This window comes from Vanellus vanellus (genome assembly GCF_965231255.1).
Source record: "Vanellus vanellus genome assembly, chromosome: 1".
NCBI classification, from domain to species: Eukaryota; Metazoa; Chordata; class Aves; order Charadriiformes; family Charadriidae; genus Vanellus; species Vanellus vanellus.
Genome location: NC_138905.1, coordinates 121,876,690 through 121,896,143, shown reverse-complemented (window position 1 = coordinate 121,896,143; position 19,454 = coordinate 121,876,690). Strand labels below are relative to the sequence as shown.

General features: G+C 38.8%; 1 protein-coding gene across 1 annotated transcript in view; it reads left to right on the top strand.

Annotated features, from left to right (window-relative positions):
• The window catches only part of DSCAM (DS cell adhesion molecule), a gene marked incomplete at both ends in the record, with an annotated part of 477,096 nt that overhangs the window by 428,281 nt on the left and 29,361 nt on the right, over window positions 1-19,454 (top strand). The window contains 4 exons of the mRNA XM_082498944.1: window positions 402-590; window positions 2,931-3,221; window positions 8,438-8,614; window positions 14,886-14,916. Coding sequence (XP_082355070.1) covers window positions 402-590; window positions 2,931-3,221; window positions 8,438-8,614; window positions 14,886-14,916 — 688 coding nt within the window. The remainder of the gene's footprint in view (window positions 1-401; window positions 591-2,930; window positions 3,222-8,437; window positions 8,615-14,885; window positions 14,917-19,454) is intronic.

Genomic DNA, 19,454 nt, shown 5'->3' with positions numbered 1-19,454 from the left:
TTCTCTTTGTGGTGCTTTAATCACAGATTTAATCACTTTCTTCTAGCGTACCCTCAGCTGTTATGACAGTTAATCTGTCTGATTTTCCAGACATGTAATCTCTACCCATTCATTTTTGAGGGTGCAGGTTCATCATCTGGTCTTTGTTGCTGATTGAAGGGTGTTTAGAAATGTCTATCCCTTTCTTTTCCCTTTGAAGTGATCATAAAAATGGTATTTAAGCTGTTGTAGGGGTAGGCAAAATGTATTGCCTGGTATCTTTTAGTCAGGGGAGAGCTGTATGTCTTCCTGTGTACAGGATTTTTCTAGTTTTATTAGGTCTTTAAAAAGACGTGTCATATTACCTGCAAAATTTGTGGTCTGTGTCTGGCTTATCGTTGTCATCTGTGCTTTGCCTCCAGGTTATATTTTGCAGTACTCAGAAGATAACAGTGAGCAGTGGGGTAGTTTTCCCATTAGCCCTAGTGAGAGGTCCTACCGTTTAGAAACACTGAAATGTGGCACTTGGTACAAGTTTACTCTAACTGCTCAGAACGGAGTGGGGCCAGGACGCATCAGCGAGATCATTGAGGCCAAAACGCTTGGAAAAGGTATGTTGATTTCCATCCCCTTTGCTCAGCTGAAGCTGTTGCATTCCACTGTAGATCTTGGTTTGATGAGAAGGCAGATTTGCATAGTTTCATTTTATTGGCTTTGGAAATATTTCCAATTGCATCCATGCCGCGACAGAAGAGGCTGTGGCTGCGGGATTTGAGGCAAATACTGGCTGATGTTCTTTCCTTATTTCCCTAATGCTTTTTTTCTAAGATGGGTTGGTAGATATTTGGGAAGGGGATGTCTCCATTATCATAGGCTATAGCAATTCCAGCTACTGCTATTGCCATTAGGAAATTGTTTCGTCTCCTGTTGTAAAAATTCAGGGCTTTATTTGTCTGGATGGGGAAGATCTGGAAGATTTATGTGTAGAGGAAATGAACCCGATGTCTCATATCTGCTCCAAGCTGGTATTGCAGGAGACCTTCAAGTACCACCCTTTGAACAGGATAAGTGTCAAAAATAAAGGAAAAGTTTGCATAAAGCTCTGCAAGGTGAAGCCGACAAAATTTGTGGAATTCTTACCTAAACTCAGAAATGGGTTCCATGGTCCTGGTTGCTGAGGGTAGTTCCACATTGCAAGTATGTGTCAGAATTATGAGCAAATTTTGCAACAGACCCTTTTAAAGAGGCACTTCAGGAAGTTTTACCCCTGCGTCAACAGAGTGGAGTAGCTTTGCATAATGCTCTAAGGATCACCTCATCTTGCATCTCTTCACCAGTGATAAGAAATACTTTGATTTGGGAGCAGTTTCATAATAAAGATGGTTTACTGTGATAGGCACATCTGCCCTTCTTTATGCTATTCATCATACTTGTGCTGTTGCAAATCTCCCAAGCATCACATCAAGGTGGGCATTTCATTTGACACTCAGTGGCATAGGGAAGACCTGGCATGCAGTAGGCGTGATTGGTATGACTTGCTGAAGCTCAGGGGAGACTGCAGATCAGCTGCGTACCTGCTGAGATGATCAGTAGTGCAGGAAGAGAGAAGTAGAAGTTGAGTGTTCTAGTTTTCTTTGCATGAAATGTAAGGTTTACACATACTTCAGATAACACACAAATGGTTCATAAGAAAGCAGATCTCCCAATCTTTTGAGCTTCTCTGGGACTAGATATACATGCCTGGAAATGACCTGTGTTACATTTACAGGCTTAACCAGGTACTGTGTGATTTAGAATGCTGAGATCATTCTCATTAAAGTGGCTGCTCCAGAAGCATCTCTGTCCAAAACTATTAAACAGAGCCAGTTGAAATAGTTCATAATACACAGCTGGAATCACCAGTTTCTTTTAGATTCCTGTAGAATTTAGAAAAGAGTACATTTTGGTACATCTCATCAAGGCACAAGAATGGCAAAAAGACTCTCATTGGATAAGTTATCCTTTATTATATAGAATAAAAAAGCAAATTATAGTTAATTTTAATCACATTAGGTGTAACTTCCAATAGTAAAAATATTTTGTTTCTGCTAAGCAAATAGCAATAATACTTTTAAGTGCTCTACAGTAACATTTAAGATAAATTACATTTGTTGAAGTCCTGTCTTGTCCACCTACTGTCATTGTTTCAATTCTAAGGTGCCACTTTTACTGTCATTACTCCCGTATTATGTAGAACTGTCAAAAAAACTTTAATGTATATATCAACAGAAACCAGGATTTGATCCCAAAGCAGGACAAGTGAATAGAAATGTCATCCCCTTTCTGAATAGAAACATCTTAACTCAGAAATAAAAATTTCAAAGTATATATTATTTTCAAATATATAATGGTCAATGTCAACAGATTAATATTTTTTTAAAATTGATTTTTAATTGCAAGTTCTTCAAAATTGTCATTTTCTGCAAATTAAAATCTCCATACGCTCAAACAAAATTGTGTTCCATTCCACTTCAAAAGAAGATTAGAAAGAAGACTAGAGCACCAATGGATGATCTTCAAGTGTATTTGTCTTCTGTGGTATTTCTGTATGGTGTTCTGAACCCTTTCACTTTTGCATACAGTGAGCAGGGGCTTTTACTGATATGAAGCGTCTGCACTAGGTTTACAAGTTGACTCATGCCAGTACATGCAATCCAGCAAGTCAGGTCCATGCAGAGATGTATGGATATTTTTTCACATATGGATTTGAAAATCTAGGTTTGTGATTCTGCGTCAAAATGTGAAAAACACATTTAACAAAGGGGGGGGGGGGGGAAATGCTGAATATATAGACATTGAGTTTAAGATGAAGTTATGATTTTCCTAGAAATTATTCTCTTAATTTGATATTTTTGAGAGTCCTATATCAGTAACACTTAAGCCTCTCACTTGAAATATATCATTGTTTCTAGAACCACAGTTTTCAAAGGAACAAGAGCTCTTTGCTAGTATCAACACCACAAGAGTGAGGCTGAACCTGATAGGCTGGAATGACGGTGGCTGCCCCATCACTTCCTTCACCCTTGAGTACCGGCCATTTGGGACAACAGTCTGGACAACCGCTCAGCGGACATCCCTGTCAAAGTCCTACATACTGTATGACCTCCAGGAGGCAACCTGGTATGAACTGCAAATGAGAGTGTGCAACAGTGCTGGCTGTGCAGAGAAACAAGCCAAATTTGCAACGCTCAATTATGATGGCAGTAAGTATATCTTTGTATTTACATGTCTGAGTTTTTAATGAGATTGTTTTGCTTATCTTTCTTTTTTTCCCTCGTAAAACCCTTTTTGAATCTGCTAGCCATGCTGACAGAGGGGTGACAGTCTCAAAGATGTAAAATGCCTACGGATTTCATGACAACAGGCTGCCAGGCAGAAAAGAGAAATTGTTTATTTGTCCTCACTGAGGAAAAGCTGCAGCACCAAAGTCAATCAACCGTGAGACACGTAACCGTAGGACACGAGGTGTCATTAGTCCCAGTGGTCACAGAAGCACTTGCTAGTATTTCATGCATCTCTTCCATGAAATTTTTATCTCCCATGCAATTGGTTCCTGCAGCCATTCACGGCAGTGGCTGGCGTCATTGCTATTCCATGCAATGTCGCTGTGACACAGCCCAAAACCCATTATATGACACAACCCAGCAGCTAACTAGCTTGTCTTCTGGGAAAGCCTCTGGACAATGTCCTCCAAGGGCAAAGCAATGGCAATGCTATTATCCCTATTTACAGACAGGGGAGAGTGAAACTAATGGCCATGACAGATGGCTCTGCCATGCCCAGCAGCAGGGCACAGGGGATGAAGGAATTGTTGCATCCTGCCCTTCTGCCAGGGGTTATTGCCTACCCTGCAAAGGCCAGAACAAGAGGGCAAAAGCAAACACGCCAATTTGTCAGTCGCTCCAGCTCGTACCCTGGCGTGTTTATTGAGAGTGATGGTGGCACATGTGTGCTTCTGCTGGCTCTATAGTGGGAAACGGCTGTATTTCTGGCAAAAAGGCAGCACAGATGGCTCCAGATGGCAGTCTCTTGAATTCCTCTAGTGTGAATTGCCAGAGCTTTTCTGGAGACGTGTAAAATGTTGTTAGGTTGCCAGGGATATTGTGCTCTATTGTGCAACCTCTTGGCAACATCTGTACTATTAATTTAAACAACCAGACCAGTGAGCAAATTCAAACAAGAAGTGATAATTGTCCAGCAACAGCACCAAATTGTTAATTGTTCATAACTCTGTGTTGGTAACACATCTCCCTGCCACAGTTTTGTCCCACACAAACTACCACTCTCCAGGACAATACCCATGTATGGGTCAGGGAAGAGCAAGCAACAGGGACCATTTCCAGTCAGAAGTGTGGGACGTGAATCAGGCAGGGTTTAAACCTCAGCATCTTACTCATCCTAATGCTATCCCAGTCTTTGCGCTCGGTACTCATCAGTTCTTGCAGATAATTAACGACACACACCCTCATGGCTCACCCTTTTGCAAATAGCAAAACCCCTCATGTTTTTCTGAGAAAATACCATTTTGGTAAGCTGCCACATGGTCCTCATGTTATTTCAGACAGTCTAAAAAATTAAGAGAAAGTTTTTGTCTCAGCACTTTAGAGGCCTACAGGAAACCAAGATCCAAGCAGTAGTTATACAAATGCTGCCAGATATTGCCAGGTAGACTTAGGACTTGTTTTACTGAGCAGTACAGATGTTGTCAATAATAACTGTTTCAAGTATTAAGAGTTAATTTCTTGCCAGTTAGCCTGTCCTCTTTTCTTTCCAGTATCTTTATGCAGTTAGCATCCAACTTCAGTGATCTTTTTTTACATCCGCAGTTATTGTTACATATATACGGCTGGAGCAAACAGTCTTAAGCCATACCTTAAAATGAGTTTATATGAAAATGCAGGTCCAGAACCTTAAATTCCCACTGGTAGCAGTGAAATCGAACTTACTCTAGCAGTGAACTGATTTGAAATGTTTTCAGACTCTGCTTTTTGGTTAGGTGATGATACTTACCTTGCTTTCACATACTGTGACCTGCATGCCAGTCTGTGACTGCTTATGACCAGCTAGAAAATTTTTCATTTATGGCATTGATGTTTTTTTTTGTAAAGCATGCTTTGCCAGGACTATATTGTGCCTTAGAGAGGCAGCATGATCTCAAATACTGACTGCAAAGTTAGGAGAGGAAAACATGGATGGAAAAGCAAATTTCATTTTTCAATTTTTTTTAATTTGTTAGATTGATGCAGAACTAAAATGATAAACTTATTATTATTATCATCATTATAGAAAATTTAGATAATCTATTCCCAGATAAGAGATTTCATAGAAGAACTATTTCAGTGTTTCTAAAGCAAAAATTGTGCCTACAGAGTCCCAACTCCTCATTCTTTGTTCTTTGGTAAGCTGCATAGGCTTAAGGTGCTTCAGACTTGGAAAATATTGTCTGATTAGAAATCAACGTTTTCTATCAATATTTCATGCAGAAATTTTTGCTTCCATAGAGAGTAAATTTTTCATTTACAGAAAGTATGCTAGTGGAAACTTCTTGGCCAGCTTTGCTTTTGAGTGCTAACCTTACCTCTACCGCTGATATGTCTTGTGAGGTGAGATTTGTCCCTTCCAGTTTCTAGGGGTCACAGCTGCCCTTAGGATAAAACAGATACAAGGATAGTACTTTGAAGATTAGATAATACGTGCATGAAAGTTCTCGGATAGCTAATGCCAGGAACAAGCTTAGCAGCTTTAGCGGTCTTAAGATAAAGCCTTCGTAAACTTTGTAGAAATCCTTAAGTTACGTAGTTTTTCAATCGTTTTGTTTGCACTGCAGCAGCTGATTGTTATCTGAGATAGAACTCCTGAGAAATATCATGGCTAAGAATCCTTTACCTTAAATCTCTTTGTGGTGAATTAGGTCAAAAGGTTAATGACAGATCTACGTGCAACTTTTTCCTTTCCGTTCATAGATATTTCAGCTAACCATTTTCAGCTTACAGATTTATGACCTTCCTGCCCCTTGTTTTTCAGAACATTTGCACTCAATACCTAAGGAGGTATTTTTAGCAACGTGCAGCTGTAGTGTGCAGCACTGCAAAGGAGCTTTCCACCTCAGAGATCAGCTACTCAGTAGCCCTGACATTAAATCAGATCAGCTTGGTAGCTGCTCTAAACTATGCTAATCGATTCTAGCCCACCAGGGGACTTCCTACCATGAAGAACAGTTAGGACACAGGAAAACACTTGGTAGTCCTAAAGTCACAAGGTGCAATGGGGGACACTGGAAGGGCTGCAACGCAGGGGAAACTGGGGTCAGAGACATTCAAATTACAATGTCTATGAAGCACCAGTAATGCAGGCTAACAAAGGGTGATGGTGAATTGACCTGGGGAAAAAAAAAACAACCAACCAAACAAAACACCGACAAACCTCTCAGTTTGTCTGGGACTTTGTTCTGAGAAAAGCTTTGACTTTTCCACACCCAGCCAACACTTAGAATGACAACAAATGTTGAAATGGTGTTTTCTCAATAGATAGCAGGTTTAGGTTTTGGTAATTTCTAGTACAATTGCTGAACATCCACAAATGGATACTGTGAAGGATATATAAACTCGCAGTATCTTTTTTTAATTAAGCTTGTATGGCCTGTATATAGAGTTATAAAATTTACAGTTTCCTTGGAAGAGATATGGAAAATGATAATCACTTTCCTAAACACTTAAGGTTTAACTAAAATTAAGGCCACTCTTAATTTGATTTTCATCAAAGTATTAAGGAGAGCAAGACATAAATTTAGGTAATCTTGAACTCAACAGTCCTTAGCCAATGGTCTCTGGGACTTTAATTCAGAGCAAAATTTGGCCCTTTAGTATTCAGGAGGGTTAAGAAGGATTTCGAGAGAGTTGTTAGTATTACCTTCAGGGGCTTGAAGTGCTTTCCATTTCATCTAATAATTTTCTTTGACTTTAGAGTAGTGCAAAAACTGCTTCTCAGTTAAGACAAGAGGAAAAAATCCTCCCGTGTGTTTATTCCAAGAAATGGAAAATTAGAAAAAGAAGGAAAATTATGGGGAAGAACTGCAATGGAACAGTATAAAAATATTCAAAATGCAATTGTAAGAAAATAATTTTTCCGAAGTACCTGGTATGGTCTTGGATGGTTGCGTCTTTTCTGTTTATCTTCATCCCTTTAGGGAACTACTCTTCTCATTATATGCAACTCAAATAGCTCTTCTGAAAAAACATGGCTTAGAATTCTACATTTTCACTGTGGTTATGGCACTCACATTGTACTGCATCTTATCACTTTTTTATTTTTCTGATACTGTATGGTACATAATGAGGTATAACTATATCACTCAATGCAGCAATTAAAATGTAAAAAAGGATGTGCCTGTTTTTCTATCTCATCCTCCTATCCTTTTAGCAAGTAAGTAGCCACTTTTATGTTTCAGTAGCTGGTTAAAATTGAATAGCTTCCATCGAAGTCATCACAGTTCACAATACCTGCATATTTCTACCCATTTCTAACAAATTTGCGTTTTATAGCCTCATTTGTGGTTGCATTCAGCAGTTTAATAGTAATCAGGAAATGAGTGAGAAGCCTTCTATGACTAAACAGCCTTCCAAAGAAAGTGCTGCATTCTTCTCACGTCCTTTAGAAGTAAAGAAACAAAGAACTGAAAAGTTCAAGCTATATATATTACCAGGAAGCCAGGTATATTCAAAATGCAAATATGTCCCAAAATAAAAAAGTGAGCTGCCTGCTGATGCCAGTAGTTTGTAGATTCATTTCCCTCATTTCACTCTCAAAATCTGATTGTTTCTACCCAGTGTTACTCTCCTGCTTTACTGATGAGTATAATGTCAGACACTCTTTAGCAAAGTAGCATCAGGTTGGCCATCTGAATTTCAGATCAATATCACTGCTGCTCCCCTAAGACGTCATATAAGAATATTTCTGTGTGAAGGATTCATCTGATGTATGTAGCACAAAATGAACTTTGACAAACATGCGCGTTAAAAAGAAAAGCCCAGCAGAAGGTATGAATATGTCGCAGCAGTGCTATTTTCCCACAGTAAGGAGTAATATACAGAGGTAGTAATTCTGAGATCGCTTACAGCTTTGTAATGATTTAATATGACTTAAAATTAATTGTAGTATTTGACTGTATAATGGGCATTTATTCAATCAATGAATGCACCTCTTCTTGATTTCTGATAATCTATGAGTCTCTGCAGCCAGTACCTTCTTACCAGTGTGACTGGCATGGCCATTACACCTGCAAACATAGCATCCACCCTGAACGTGACAAATCCTTCTTAATGGTCTGCATGCAGCTGAAGCATATAACATGCCATATTCCCTGAGAGCTCAATCTTTTGTCTTCATTGGTAGGCATCTAATATCGTGACATTTTTTCCAGGTACAATCCCTCCACTCATTAAGTCAGTTGTGCAAAGTGAGGAAGGGCTGGCGACCAACGAAGGGCTAAAGATGCTGGTGACCATCTCCTGTATCTTGGTTGGGGTCTTGCTGCTTTTCGTGATGCTGCTGATCGTGCGGAGGAGGAGGAGGGAGCAGAGACTGAAGAGGCTGCGAGGTAAGATGAGAGCTGTGGCACTTATTTCTACATATGCATATTCCCTGAATGTGAAAGCACAAGTGGGGCTGCAGGTGACCAAACTGTTCCATCCCCAGCTGGTGTCATTTTCCTGCAATACATAACAGACATGAGGCAACAAAGCATGTGGGTTTTCTACAGAAATTGCTTCTTTTTCATTTGGTAGTAAGTTTCTAAAAAATGACTCTTGTATCCATTGTTATTAATTTGCATGCAGGGAAAGGAAAATAATCTTCATGTGTTGATGTTTGTTTTCCCTTTTTTGTTGTTTCTTTCCCTTGTGAATGGTCTCGGCAACCCAAAATCATATTTTTTTTCGAAGTATGAAATCAGGTGTTCTGACGATGGGGGAATTTCAGTTTTCCAGCAGATGCAAACCATGATTCCTGAATTATAAAATGAAAGTACCACATGTTAATAAGCTAGAAAACATATTCTACAGAAACATATAGAAACATATATTCTATAGAAAACATATTTCTGTATATATAAAATGAATATGTAAACTGCATATTCTCAGATTTGTAAACCACATCTTTTTCCCTATGATATGTTATAACAGAACTATTACAACACTTCATTGTTCACTGACCTTTCATTATTGCTGATCTGTAATTTTCTCTAATCCTTATTCAAATTCAGATGTTTGCTATGTGAATAAGTTTTAGATCTGTGAACTCTTTCAACTTCAATTCTTCAGTAAATACTCCTGGCTGAGCTACAGCCAGGTTTTTCACCCTTGCAGCTGCCACTTCTGCACTTGGCCCTGTAGGTTTTGCATTAGCACACAACAGTAGACCTTACGCTGAAGGTATTTGGGAAAAAGCCTTTCAAATCACACACTGAATGAATAGCAAAGCAATTTATCACCCACAAAAAATGAATAATCATTTCCAAGAGCCACCAAATTAGTTAGTTAGTTATATTTTAACCAAAATACAATCATGATATATATTAAAACCAAGGCCAACCCTGTGTATTCCATCTCACCTTAACATCTACTCATCTATCTTTTGGTTCTCCTTTTGTCTTTTACAACAATATTTTGGATGCTTTTGCAAAAAAAAAGCAAATACAGGGTTCCTGGGCATGGGCAAATTTGTAGATCAAAGAGGACAACTAGTCTTATGGTTTATACACAGCTCTGGAAATCAGGGCATCTGGAAGCTTTAGCTTGTTTAATAACTTTCTCGTTCAAAATCTTTTAAGTCATTTACCTCTGTGCGGTTCTTTTCATCAAAAAGGTGGTGGATTAAGGATGAAGAAAGTGTTATCTTATCTTCTCAGAAACAGTGTGGAATTCCATCCAGTAATGAGCAAGATATTTTGAGCTCCTTGGCTCCAGGAAATGATGGCTGTGCACATTTAGTTTTTCATGGTTAATTTCCAAGTAAACATAGATTCTTGAGTTACAGTCCCTTAAGGAAGGCTGATGATCACTGGCCAGTATGGCTTTTGCGTAACATAAGGCTACTCTAAATTATTTCCTCTCAGAATATAGAAATTTAGAAAAACATCTGATCTTCACTTAAACATAGGCAGTGACACAGAATGAATCAGTACTTTTGTAAAAAGTTGTAAGTATTTAGCAACTGTTTCTGTAAAAGTTGTGTCTCACTTCTTACCTGACTTTGTCAAGCTACAGCTCAACATCCCAGCTGTCTGGACCAGCTATACTTCTGTCTGACATACAGGGACTGAAGTTATTTACTGACCTGGCATTTTCATTATATTTTAGCTACCTAATTCTTGTGTAACTTTCAAACTTTGATCAGATATTATTTAATTTACTCCAGACCACTGATAAAAGTACCAACAGTGTGATGTCCCATGGTACATGATTAAAATAAATACTAAACAATGATTCTCCTCTTGAAATTGTATTTTGAATATTTTGAAACCCATGTAAAATGGCTGCTGTGTTAATTTTTTGCACCATGCTACTTTGTTATTTAAGGTACCAAGACCTTTGCTCTGGAGAAATATAAATATAATATTTTAATATTATTTAATCATATCTCAGTAAAAGTTTTTTCAATGTCATCAATTCTCAGTGAATTTTAATCTCATTTTAAAACAATCAGCTTTGCTTGACATACCTGATTGACCACAAGTCTATATTGATTGGCCTCAATTTTTCCATCTTTTTTAATTCATTTCATCAAGCTTCATTCGATTTTTTTCATCCTTTTGCTCATTGCCAAGATCCAATTGACAGGACGTCAGTAAATGTATTGGGTTTTTTCATTCTTTTTGAAGGCCGATCCCATGTTAGCCTTTTTCTGCTCTTCTGGAGGTTTCTTCGTGTTCTAAAAGTCTTACTGTCTTAAAGTCTTACTGAAAGTATTGCTGTTCCAGAGAACTCAGTAAGTTCTCTAAAAAATCCTGTGTGCAAGTATTTCTGATCTCCTAATTTAAAAAAATGTTCTGCTCTAGTAGTTGTGGTCAACTTTCATCTGAATTAGTTTTGAAATTTAAATTCTGTCATTATCACTTGATATGTGTCACCTGCTGGAGTTTCTTTAAGGCACAGGACTCATTTTTCCTAAATCATGATTATACCGCCAACTTTCCTCTAGTCTAAATCAGAAATAATAGTTTCCACAGTGGGACATTCTGAAAGAATTTAAACAAGTTACAGATGTAATTCTTGCTTTTGCAGCTCCAGGGGACGTGTTTCCTTTGAACCTGCTTGACAAAGATAGGGAATTGCAGATTTATTTGCAGTACATTCTGCATGCCAACATTTGTATCTGTGCTCATAGACAATGGGTTTGTGGTTCCAGTTTCTGTGTGGCAAATGTAGCATAAGAACAGCAGTCTCTCCATTCTTAATCCGTTTACTCCTTGTTTTAGCATGCAGGGATGGGTAAAACTTTGTATTCCTCCTCTGTCATGCCCAGTACGATTTATTTCTCCAGGAGTACTCTGTTTAGAAAGAAAGCATAGTTTTCAGCAAAGCCCTGATTTTTGCTCAGTTTAGTAATTCTACAGGTCAGGTCACAAGAAGGTCAATTGACTGCTGGGGTTCATACAGGCATTCAGTAGGTCAGCATATATTACAACAGAAACCTGATGACTTACCGCTCTTTCTCCTTACTATTAGCCTAGCTCCACTACTACCGTAATAGTTTTCCCTTTGTTTTTAAGCCCAACCCACCTTAATCCAAGAAGAAAGTATCAGCACGGCATGAGAGTTCAGGAGTCACAGAATGCAATTTAAACCTGTATCAGGGCCCCTGATTTCCCAGGGGATTAAGCCAAATGTGTTAAGAATTTTAAAGGCGGCTGCCCCAGCAAATGGAAGTGAGGGCTGTCATTGGGTCGGTGCCTGTCAGTGCCATCTTGTGTCAAACCCAAGGTGAGGAGCAGTTTATCTTTTTCACCAAGGCATGGGGTGATGCTTGGTTGCAGCAGAAGATCAGCTCCTTCACTCTGTCATTCACGGTTTCCCCGAGCCCTGGTTTCCCCACCTGAAAGCTGAGAGAGAGGACACTGGCAGGGTCATTGCCTCATTTTATGAAGAATTCTCAATTTGCTGTTAAAAAGTGTAATGTAGGAAATACACATTACAATCTGTAGTCTATACTAATTGGTTTGTGAAACTAGCATTTCTCCTGTAGCTGATGTTTTGGACACACTGTTATCATATTCAGTTGCTTTTAGGCTTCTGGGTTTTGCTTTGACAGATATGTAAGATCCTTACCTTCTTGGAACATTTGTTTTGGTCCAGTGTGTCCAGTACATTAATGACAGTAATGCTGCTGACCGTTGTAACAATCTGCTTGAATAATTCGTACATTTAAACCCTGCTGATGGAATTACTTTTTTTTCTGCAGTACTTCCTCGTTCAGCTTTTGACATGTAACACGATCTTCCATAATGTCTTATGTTATTTTTGATTCAAGATGCACAATCTCCTTTGCATGTCTTTGCCCAAGAATGCATATATGTAACTGTGCATTTGAATATGTGCCACATACTTTTAATGGTGAGAACGTAATATTTTTTTCCTAATGCAGCATGGAACACAGCTATATGCTTTGCAGCACCTGAGAATGCGTGAGGGAGGTTCTTTGTCATTTAATCCTGGTAAACAAATCTGAAAGGCAAACTGAATGACATTGAGCCAAGCGACCTTCAACTTTGTTCGTTCAGCTTTTCTTGAGTTGTGAATGTATTCATAGTCTTCACTTAAGGAGGCAGCAATTGCTTCAGAAAAGCTGCTAGCTGGATGAAAACAATATTTGCATATTAAATCACCGTTAGTAGGTGTGCCAGAGGGAGGATGTGTATATAAGTCTCTTCGTGATCCTAGTGCTGCCAGAATAACAAGAAGTATCATAAAGTTTACCGGAAAAAAAAAAAAAAAAAACTATTTGGCAATAGAGCTTCTTTTTTTTTTTTTTTGTATTCTTCAAAAGAACCGGGTCCCTTCCTGGGTCCTTAGAATTCAGAAGACTATCTCTGATGTCATTTGGGAGCAGCAGCAGGGGTAGACTGGTGATAAAGACATTGTCATCTACTATGTAGTACTACTTACAAAAATGTTAACAGCAAAAGCCAATCCCAAACAAAGTGAAAAATAGAAAGTCTGAGTGCCTAAATGGAGCACTGTTTGGATTAATGGGACATCTCAGATGAAGAGTCCTTCCCTGCACAAGGAATCTGCCATGCAAGATGGACTCAATGATCCTTATCAATGATCCCTTCCAACATGAGATATTCTCCGATTCTCTGGTTCTATGATTCTATGCTTTGTGCTGAGAAGGGATAGAGGAAGGTTAAAAATAAAGGAGTGGAGCGAACAGACCTACAGGAAGCACAGTATTTCAGCTTCCTTAGTAGTAGATGAGGGATAAAGCCTAAAAAAGGCAAGCTGGCACAGTGTCAGAAACACAGAATATAGAAAGTGGATGGGGGTGTGGGGGGAGGGGGGGGTGTTGGGTTTTTTTTACTGGAAAAAAAAAAAAACAAAAGAGCCTTTTGTCCATTCCTTTTAAAAATGAATACAAATGTAGCCAAAGTGATGTATTAAGTTGGTGGTTTGTTTCTACTTGCATCTTATGACTTTTAAAAGCAGGATATTTAATAGGATCACAGACAAGGAAATTGTTGTAGACATAGGAGACCCAAGATGTGATTAAGGAATAAAAATGGTTTCAGAAATGAAATGGAGGAAACAAAGACAAATTGAGTAAATGTCGTGGCAGGTGCTGGTAGATTTACAAGTGGCAGATAAAAGAAGAAATTTAAAGTTCGACATATTAGGAGAGTTCCTTGAAGACTTAGAATTGTTTTCTTCTCAGATTTGCCTCACTTGGTTGCACAAAAGGCTGCTTTGTTGCTGTGTGATATACAGCTGACTCTGGAGTCAGCATTTTTAAGTGAGTTTGTTTAGCAGCAAACTACAGGAGCGTAGCTGTCTATTTTTGCTGAATAATACTACAGAAACTCTTATATTATGTTGATAAAGTTTTACAGAAAGCTACCCGAAGAACACCAGGTGAACCAGAACTTCAGCTGTGTCCTTTGGTCTGATATGTACCAGAATAATGATATCCCCAAAGGATTTTATGCTAATAAGAACAGCAATGACAACAACAAAAGGAATATTTCTCCTTCAGCAGTGCTTCATTTTGCATGTGGGAATAAGCTGCCTCCTGTTTTGTGTACAGACTGTCATCTGAACACCCAGTAGTACTTGTGAATTATTGCTGTGGGAAAGCATTCATATGTGAGACCAACCAAACAAGTCGACTCTTTGCAGACCTCCCTTGCTCAGACCTCTATGCACTCAGGTTTGGTTTGCAAATGGAAAGTCAACAATTGCTCATCCAGCTTGGGTTTGGCTTCTGCCCAGAGATGGATGTCAACATTTTTGTCTTCTTGCCTTTTCTTCCTTCCTCACCTGTTCATTTGCTAACTGTGGCATGAAGGGAGATCCCCGTTATTTGCTAAACTGTTTCTACTTTTAATAAGTTTCTGTAGGGTTTTTTTCTACTTAAGCCAGTTTTCTAGTTAAGCTTGTACTTCTCAAAGTGTTTTGATGCTACTGAGGAACAGGGTTCTCTGGGGCAGAAAGTTGTAATGCAGTGAAACGTGGTTTCAGCAAAAGCAGTGACTCTTAGAAATTAGCCTCTGATCTGAGAAACAACAGTGGTCTTTCACATGGCTGATTAAAATTCCTAACAATAAATCTATCAAATAGATTTTCATTTGTGCTGACATTTCTTCTGTTTTCTTCTAGATGCAAAGAGTTTGGCTGAAATGCTTATGAGGTAAGAATAGATCTAATGTTTTTAAACTGAAAAACATCTGTCAACTATGGCATCATATTTAAAAGTTATAGGGACAAACGGAGAAGTAAACCTTCTATTCCCAAATCATTTTTCAAAACACACCATTTGACTCTTAAGACCTAGGACACGTTGTTGGTTAAAAATGGGAGAAAAAAGAATTTGAGGACAGCATCTGTGAGGGAATACAATGGTAAAAAACTGAGAACTTGTGTTAGTAGATTAAATTAAAGAAGTTATGTAGTTCCATTTGGACATTTGTCCTATTCAGAAAAACATTTTCATAATATGTACCAAAGTAATTGCTCTTCAGAGATCATCTGATTGAAGGCAATAAGTGCCTGGATGCGAGTATTTCTAAACTTTACAGTTTTATTTATGTAATTCACTATTGCTAGCTGCTTATACCCGAAGGTATAGAGGGGCAGGTAAATCCATTTATTATTTTTCAGTTCTGTTCCATCAGCTCAGCATCCAGAAATCTAATTCAGTTGTCGAATTAAAATAGAATGACTATTCTGGCACCATAATTCTTTCAAAGATGGAAATTTCATATCTTCAATGTTTATTGTTTTGTCTGGGGAAAACACTGAACTTTAAAACTACTGCATGTATTTGAAAATGGAATCACCAAGGGATTATTTTTAAGTTCAAATGAGTTTTGGTTTGCTCGAAAGTCTGGTTTTAAGCAACAAATTAGAGAATGTCATAGATGTTTTCCAAATGAACCGTACTCTAAGCTTCCTCACCCGTGATAAACTTCACCTGCTATTGTAAGAATATACTTAGCCAAGACATGGTGACAGATGGGTTTAGTGTAAACTCAGCTCTATGCTTTCAGTCTGCAAATACATCTGAATAGATCCACTGATGCTAACAAGACTGGTCATGCAGGTCACGTCGTGCCCTTCCTATTTGCCAGTTAGAAACCCCTGCTAGCAGCAGACTGCAGGTTTAAGCAACTTCAGGAAGATATGCTCTGATATTTTTCGGTGTTGCAGAAAACAGCACAGATTAGCATATGCAGCAAGTCTGTTCCCTAAAGAAATCCAGCATGGACTGGATTAAACTCCTGAATGAAGATATTCAGTCCCAGTGACAACCATGTGTCACAGCTCTGCAAAACTGGTAAACCTCTGCCTTAACCCTGGTTAACTTCACTAGTTTTATCGCCACCTCTGCAAGGCCATTTCAGAGCGTCACTCCTCTGACGCTCAGAAAACTCTACCCAACTGCCAACATAAGTGCTCAGTTTTGATCCATTTTTTTTCCTCTGCTGATGTCAGCCTTCAAATTAAAGAGCTTCTTTTGCCCTCCCTGCCTGCTGCACTCAGAGAGCAGTCAGGTCCCTTCCCAGCCTTTAGTTCAGAGCTGGTTTTCTAGGTAAGTCATCTGCCACTGTTTCTTTTTGCTTTTCCTTTCAACAGCACTGAAATATGATCATCAAGTCAGTTTCTCAAATCTCATTTATTAACGTATATTAACAAATAATCTTATTTTTCTTAAATAGACTTATTTTATATTTCTCTTCTAAAACAAATGCGAATGACTACTAAAAGGGTACTTCAAGGGAAATAGGGGATATAGGCCTGCCTTTGCAGGCACGTTATAACTTGGAGCTCTCAAAGTGATGCTGGTTTGGGGACCCTGGTTTCTACGGGCTAAATGCTCTGTCACTTGTGATAAATCTGTGAAATACCTCCAACCGAAACCTGAGCTACCTACCATCTCTAGATGTTCCTGAAGATTTAGCACATTAATAATCAAAGGATAATAAGCCCTCTCCAAAGCAATAGTCACATATTATAATGCTCCTGATATTTTATATCTTTTAGATTTCACCAAAATGTGCTATGATAAAAATACCAAAAAAGAGGGTATGCTGTGGGTTATGCTTTGGCATTTATTATTGGACAAAAAGCAGAAAAGATGATTCCCTGCTTGGTAGGAGGGTGTGAGGGATGGAAAGAGCTTTGTGTGTCTTCCCTGTTGAGGAGATTTCTATGAGTGTGCGTAAAGCGGATTAAGAATGAAGCTTTAGTCTTTGTTCGAAAGTCACTGGCTTTGGCTGTGCAAGTCAAACATCTGGGGAGCAGGATAAGCCCCAGCAGTTAGCAGTTTAATGGGAGCTGCACAACTTGTTGCCGATACCTTAAACTAGCAAATAAAAATCCCCGCTGATGTACAATCAGAGTTTTTTTATGTTTCTTTTGGGTGAAAGCATCGGCCCAGGCAACTTCTTTGTAAAAGTTCACTGTGAATTAGTATAGCAATCAACAGAGCTTTCTAATTTTGAACACAAGACAAGGAATATTTTCTCCTCAAATACCCTCTCTCAGGCTGCTTATTTTCATGATTTAGTTTTCCATATATTTTTACAACAACCAACTTGGACATCAGGAAACTGTGAGGTGGCCTAACTTTCTGCCAAGGACCCAGAATGACTTTGGGTTCACAGAGCACCATATTTAAACCCTTTACAGAACGAGCTTTATAGGTTTAACCCTCTCCTGTGCATACAGACAGTCACTCAAGTAAGTATTTTTTACTAAAGGTCCAGAAAGATTATTTAAAAGGGGCTGTTCTTTTACCTATGCACAGTCTTTCAAAATATATTATACACTGTACTTGCTCTGGGAAAAGGCCCATTCATCCACAGACTGTACATAAAAGCTGTACTCAATCAGACCCAAAGGCTCACATACCCAAGTATCTGTCTTTCATAGTGGCCAAAAGCAGACACCTGGGTAGAGTAAAAGACTACAGCAAATACATACTTGTTCCCCAGACAGGCTCTCAGTCTCTAACAACAGGCATCTCAGAGATTCATTGAACCAGAGGGAACGAATTGTGTTATACACAGATCTTTACAAGGTCTGACAGGTAAAGAACAGCCATAGCACATGTTTAAGTTTGGGAATTTTATATCTGTGGGTTAAGGAAAATATAGGTAGACGTGTTTTCTCCCGTTAAAGAAGTAATCGTTGGACTCCTCATCCACCAGACTGGATGGAACAGCGATACTTTGATGCCTGAATTTTCCTACGTTAGAAAATACTTGGGCATCAAACTTCAAAACTGCAATCCTAAAAATCTTTGCCTCGCTGCCAAGTCCTAGAGGCACTGAATTGCTGTTGGCACTCTAGGTTTTTATAACCTGCAAGTTGAGCTATTGTGGTCTGCAGAAAATAGTTCAAAATTCCTTGAGCCAGAAAGAGATAACATGCTAATCAGCAGCCACCCTCTTGCTACTGCCAATTGCCTGTTCTGTGTTTGGACACACCATGTCACCGTGCTGCTTCATACAGGAGAATTAATTAGACCAGTAAGGAGGAGAAGAGAGATCACACAAAACGAGGCATAACTTTCGAGCATAGTAAGGAATTTTCCTGAATATAAGAGAAGCCCGGGTTCCAGTTCTGGCTTGAAGGACCTTCCATGTATTTTGCATAAAGCTATACCTGGAGCCAAGAATGGGATTCAGAATTTTCTCTTGGCAGGTGAGCAACATAACTGCAAACCCAGGGAACTGTCCTCCTGATCCCTGTGGTCCAAATAATACTTTCTGTGTGGTTGAGTACTTTGCAATAGTAGGAATATAGAGTGTTTCTACTACAGAAGAGCTTCTAGCTCTCACTGGGATTCTGGGGTTTGCATTCTCTGAAGATGTCTGATTTGATCCGTTTGTCTCCTGCATCCCTGGTGAGCGGAGGAGGGGTGCAATAATACATTTATTATACTCAATTACACATTGCACAGATTCTATATGTATCTGATTGCATGTATTCAATAACTATTGGATTATTGATTATGAATTGAAATTCAGTTTCAGAAATTCAGTTTCCTACTTGACCACAGGTTTGGTCTACGTATCTTGGACAAACCCAAAGTAGTCTGACTTTTCAAGGGCATGTATTCAAGTATATTTGGCATGCAGATAATATATTAGTCTCTGATTCTCTTAACATCTCAGCAACTTGAGTGGAAACCAATAGGAGAGTGGCATGTAATCCATGCAGAGACTTTGCAGAGACTTTGAGAACGTCAATGTGGAATTTATCTGCATTTTAGGATCCTAAATGTCTTTGAAAATTTATGTGCTTAATAAAACACTGTGACTACTATTCTCTGCTGATTATATATGCAGAAAAGTCTGGCAGCCCTTGGGCAGGTCTCCTGATATTTTGCTTCCATAATGATTAAATGAGGCACCAGTTGTAGGCTATTTGAATGCATTTCATCTATCCATTTCTACATGATGGCAACAGTACCATCTCACCACCCAGGTTAAGAAAGAGATGTTAAATTTTGAGATACACAGATAACGTTAATGCTGGGGGCCACAAGAGCAGGGAAAGTCAGAAGGTGAGAATCAGCCAATGATGTTTACCTGTGCGCCTTGCAGATCTCTCTTTTGAATTTGGAGTAGAATTACTGACCATGTGACATGGAAATTCCTTCTAAAAATGACTCTAGGAGAACATCCAAACCTGCAATAGTTAGGTCTTGCTCACCTGGAG